This window comes from Habropoda laboriosa, unplaced genomic scaffold, assembly GCF_001263275.1.
Source record: "Habropoda laboriosa isolate 0110345459 unplaced genomic scaffold, ASM126327v1 scaffold15, whole genome shotgun sequence".
Classification (NCBI taxonomy): Eukaryota; Metazoa; Arthropoda; class Insecta; order Hymenoptera; family Apidae; genus Habropoda; species Habropoda laboriosa.
Genome location: NW_017100141.1, coordinates 2161214 through 2166104, shown reverse-complemented (window position 1 = coordinate 2166104; position 4891 = coordinate 2161214). Strand labels below are relative to the sequence as shown.

The 4891-nt window shown below is 42.3% G+C and overlaps 1 protein-coding gene across 1 annotated transcript in view; it reads right to left on the bottom strand.

Annotated features, from left to right (window-relative positions):
* LOC108570809 overlaps nt 1-4347 on the bottom strand; it is a 9131-nt gene extending 4784 nt beyond the window's left edge. Inside the window, 3 exon segments of the mRNA XM_017932720.1 lie at nt 4175-4231; nt 4233-4262; nt 4264-4347. Coding sequence (XP_017788209.1) covers nt 4175-4231; nt 4233-4262; nt 4264-4347 — 171 coding nt within the window.
* Nucleotides 4348-4891: the final 544 nt, after the last annotated feature.

The window sequence follows — 4891 nt, the reverse complement described above, 5'->3', positions numbered from 1 at the left end:
ACTTATCTAGTTTTGGATCTTTCCATTTAAAGATGAATAAAATATTGTGTTCCAACTATTCGCGAATCAACGACGAATTAACTCGTCTTCCACACTTAACATCTTCAACAATACTCAAACTATCCATAAAAAAAAAAAAAAAGAAATTGACGTTAGAACGAGCAGCGATAAAAACGTGGAAAATCTGCTGTGTTAATTCAAAGGAGATAATTGTCGACGTAAAAGCAAAGAAAGAAACTCTCGTCGATCCACCTGACTCGAGCCTTAAAGCCATTAATTACCACCTGTTTCCTCGAACAAGACTCGAGGCTCGTGATCACTCTAAACGGATTACAATATTATTATAGTTAATCGTATTGCTTGGGTAAATTACAGGGCAGGTGTACATTGGAATCACCGTGGTGTTTGGTAGACGTGGAAATGGCGAATCGTGGGGAAAAATGGACAGAAACCCGTCGTAATGTCCTAGACTGTTGCGTTTGCGAGAGTAAACGAAGGCATAAACGGCTTAACAACCGCTCATTCGGGCGGCGTTCGGTGATCAAACTAGACGTCGTAATTACGCTTTACGAGGATACCAAACGAGCCGTGAGCTTGGCCAAAGCAAACAACTTTGACGCGTCGAAAACGTGGCAAAAACATTTCGCCGTGTTCTTGTTGGACAATGCTGAAAAAGAATTGTGTTAGATTCGTGTCGCGAGTTCCTGGCGAATTCTTGAAATTTAGATCAATATTTCCAACGAACCTTTAAATTTGAGAAAACGAAGTGTAAATGTCTTCTCATTCCACAAGTTTTTTCTATTTTTTTTTTTCTTGGTAAGATCATTGCTACAGTATTTCCTTGGATTTTCGTTAAATTATTTTTGGCTGTCGCTTTTAATTACTTTGCAATTAAAAGTCGTAGTCAAAACAGATTTTTAACAATTCACTTGGAGAAATGCAAAATTTTTATTTTAAACAATTTTCGAGAACAGAATCGGTAAATTGGATGTTTTAAGTAACATCCATTGTAGCTCCCCTATTTTTCTCTCGGACGCGTAGCAACAGAGTCTAATTCTCGAAGAAGAACGCGAATGGGTCAGGCAAACCACGAGAGATTCCTTTCCGTATGGATTACAGGGTTTCTCGATTCCTCGAATGGAGCCAGCCGCGTTCGCGACATTTCTCGTCGATGTTACCTCTAACAGTCTTCCCGGATAAACGATATATTCACGAAATTCCCACTCTAACGCTCGAATCCTTTCTCTCCCCGTAAACAAAAAAATATACATATCAAAACCTGCGTTGGTTTCAAGCTAGGACCACAAAGTGAGTGTATGCATATATACATCCATAGCACTCAAAGGGTTGAGCCCAAATGTCCACGACTTTTCAGTAACAGAACTTCATCCTCGAACACCGTACGAAGGCCTCTAAAACAGGATTTCACTTACCCATATTGTAGTATCGGGGCCTCCATACCCAAAAATAGGAAACCTCGAAAGGAGAATAGAGAGGGAGTGAAAAAGGCAGAAGGTCCCGGGTTCGATTCCCGTTGGGTCCCTCGATATTTTTCTGTCATCGGTTCCTACATATGGGGGCTCGTCCGGGATGGAGGCATCTAAGGCTACACGAAGGCAGGAGGTGTGCGATGAAGAACATGTCGAGAGTTTGCACGTCTCCCAAATTGCGTCGTTTCGGCTGTGTGCCACTGTGTGCCCGAAAGTGTTAAGTTGTTGCACTGAGGACATTCGAGGGCGAATGTAAGTTCAGGATGGCCGAGTGTAGTATCGGGGCCTCCATACCCAAATAGGAAACCTCGAAGGGAGAATAGAGAGGGAGTGAAAAAAGCCGAAGGTCCCGGGTTCGATTCCCGTTGGGTCCCTCCAGTATTTTTTCCGTCGTCGGTTCCTACAGTATTGTGTACAGCAGCGAGAAGTAAAGATCGAAGAAGCTGAGTAACAACGTAAATATGTTCGAGATGCTACAAATTCGTAGGGAATGTTATCAAATACAGCTCGAAATGTATAACATGCCTGAGACATACTGTATACAATTTTATGTACACAATGTACATAAACGAAGTAAATAATATATTTATGTTTCTCGTTCTAAGATTTTTTGTTACAAGATGACATTTATTACTTAGAGATTAGTTCTGAAATACGTTTAGTCAAAATTCCAGTATGGGTCAAAAGAGACCCGGCGTTGGCGTGCTGCGTCACTGTTTTTCGATTGGCTGTTCGAGGGTTAAGGTAATATTTGAGAAATTTTCCTAGAAGTTGCTTACATCTTTCTGTAATATTCTGGTTTAGGTTGAAATGCACCGTGGTTGGAACATTTTAGCCGACACTGTATGTAGAGTAGACTCGATACTAATTTGCTTCGTTTTGGTAGATTAGAGTAATCCGGGATGGAGGCATCTACGGCTACACGAAGGCAGGAGGTGTGCGATGAAGAACATGTCGAGAGTTTGCACGTCTCCCAAATTGCGTTGTTTCGGCTGTGTGCCACTGTGTAGGAGAGTGTGCCCGAAAGTGTTTAGTTGTGTTGCACTGAGGACATTCGAGGGCGAATGTAAGTTCAGGATGGCCGAGTGTAGTATCGGGGCCTCCATACCCAAATAGGAAACCTCGAAGGGAGAATAGAGAGGGAGTGAAAAAAGCCGAAGGTCCCGGGTTCGATTCCCGTTGGGTCCCTCGATATTTTTCCCTAGGTTCCTATAATATCCCATCGCGGCAAACAAAGTCCCACAATTGGCCGATGGAACAACGCTAGGTGTCATTTACACCGCTGACAGAAACAAAGTTCCACGATTACACACGGTTGCCTCGAGCCACGACACGATACAAAGAGACAGAGAGATGCGAAAACGTTCGTACACATACACGCGCATCGCCTCGAAATCCAGCACGTTGGGGGATGGCAAAAGTGGTGGCGTGCACGGTAATTCGAGCTAAGAGGTTGTAATTAACATCGCGCCGGTCGGCGGAGAAAGGCGAACGCAACGAAAGGGAATCACCGAGAGCTGAAGAAGAACGGTTGGTGGTAGAAACGGGTGAAACTTGGCCAAGAAGGGTCAACGGGGTTAAATATTCCGGGGGAGATAGGGAAGGGTGAACGGAGGGACCGTAGCACGCGAGTTAAAAGAACGTGGAAACGCGTGACCTTTAAATCAATCATTCAGCGAACGGAGAGACGAAGATTCTCACGCTCTCGAGCGAAATGTTCCGTCCGGATCGTTCCATTTCTTCTTTCCTATTCCGCGCTGCGGTTAACTTGTAATTTGGACGGAGCTCTACAACGAGCAAATATACACAAGGCTCTCCTTTTCCTCGACCGCGAGGAGAGTGAATGTCTGACCTTTAGCGTTCTCCTGGCTCCCATAGTGTTCCTCCGGACGATTATCTTGGGAATAAAAAGGCTACGGTGATTGTACAGTTACTGCCGAAAATATTCGAAAGATAGTAGAAGAATCGTTCACCCTTCCGATAGGAGCTTAAAGTTGTAGCGATCTGAGTGACAATTTTGTTATTGCGGGAAATAAAGAATTTGGCACTGTTTCGTATTCAACGTTACCAGAATCAATTGTAACTTATTTCACTTGTCTTTTTAACAGTGGTATGTGGCACTTAGGCTATTTAATAGTGGTACGTGGCTTTTCTGCACTTAGGTTCAAATTTTTGGAAATGTTACCTACACCATTTTAAAATTTCAAGCTTGTCATGTACGTTTTGTAGAAGTGGTGGCTTATTTAAGAAGAGCGCACATATACGCCCGTCTGATTCTGATACGTAGAGTTCTATTTATTTATTTTCGCACTTTGCGAATGAAATACCGCTGTCGATTGAGAGTTAGGGAATCTAAGAGTGCATCAGAGAGTTCACTGTCCATGAAACAATTGATTTTTCATCTTAGGTGTACATTCTATTGATTTTTTATCTTCTTGTTACATTCTGTTTCATTTCTGCGATTTATTTAATTTCCATTCGATTTAGAAACTTGATTTTTGCCATGATCATAAACTCGGTGCAATACAGTATTCTCCACAGCGTTACTCGCGGCTAGAAAAAGGCTTAAAATTGAAATCTGTAAGAAAAAAAAAGGGAAGAATTGTATTTTTAGTCGAAGAATTTCGATTTTCTCGAAAAGAGCAAGAAATCCAGGGGCAATTAAAAATTCGTTAATGGCGAACATTCCATGAAAACGATTCGGCGGGATCAAAGGATCTCAATGGCATGGGAAGTGCATAAAGTCAGTGGCAACGTCTTCATACTCATTTTCTATGCCGTGACTAGCCGATTCCGTTTTCTGCGTCTTCAGCTTCGTTATTGTGGGAATGCCGCGGCACGTTGATTCAAAGATCATCGAGTAGGCTGCAATGATGAATGAGCATACTATTCCTTTTTTTCTCTCTACGAGAGAAGCCGATTAACGTGGCTTCTTCTCGTTGTAGATTAGAGAACGAACTGCGGGTAATGTTTCTTTATCCTCGCGATATTTAGTCTGCGAAACAATTAACCCTTATACACCGGGTGTCTCGCTTGAAAGAAGCCACCTAAATTATCTTTAATTTGTGATAATACGAAACGGTATTTTTGATGCAACTCGAATGGTATCGAATGAAAAATATTTTTGTCTCGAGATCATTCCTTTGGGGGAATTTTTAAGGTTACGTGATTTTTTCGCGTATAAATGAATACAGTATATTCTCCACAAGTGTCAGACCGCAAGGAAGCTAAACCTGACACTCGTAGAGTCAGGGAATACCTTTTCGAGCCTCGCGCCCGCCTTTGTAGTTTGCCGAACGTAAACAAGGACAGTGAATAAAAGATAAGCATGAAACGTGAGTCGAGGCAACCAAGCGATTTAAATATCAACTTTTTTAATTTTTCGTTCCCGAAATTTTTCC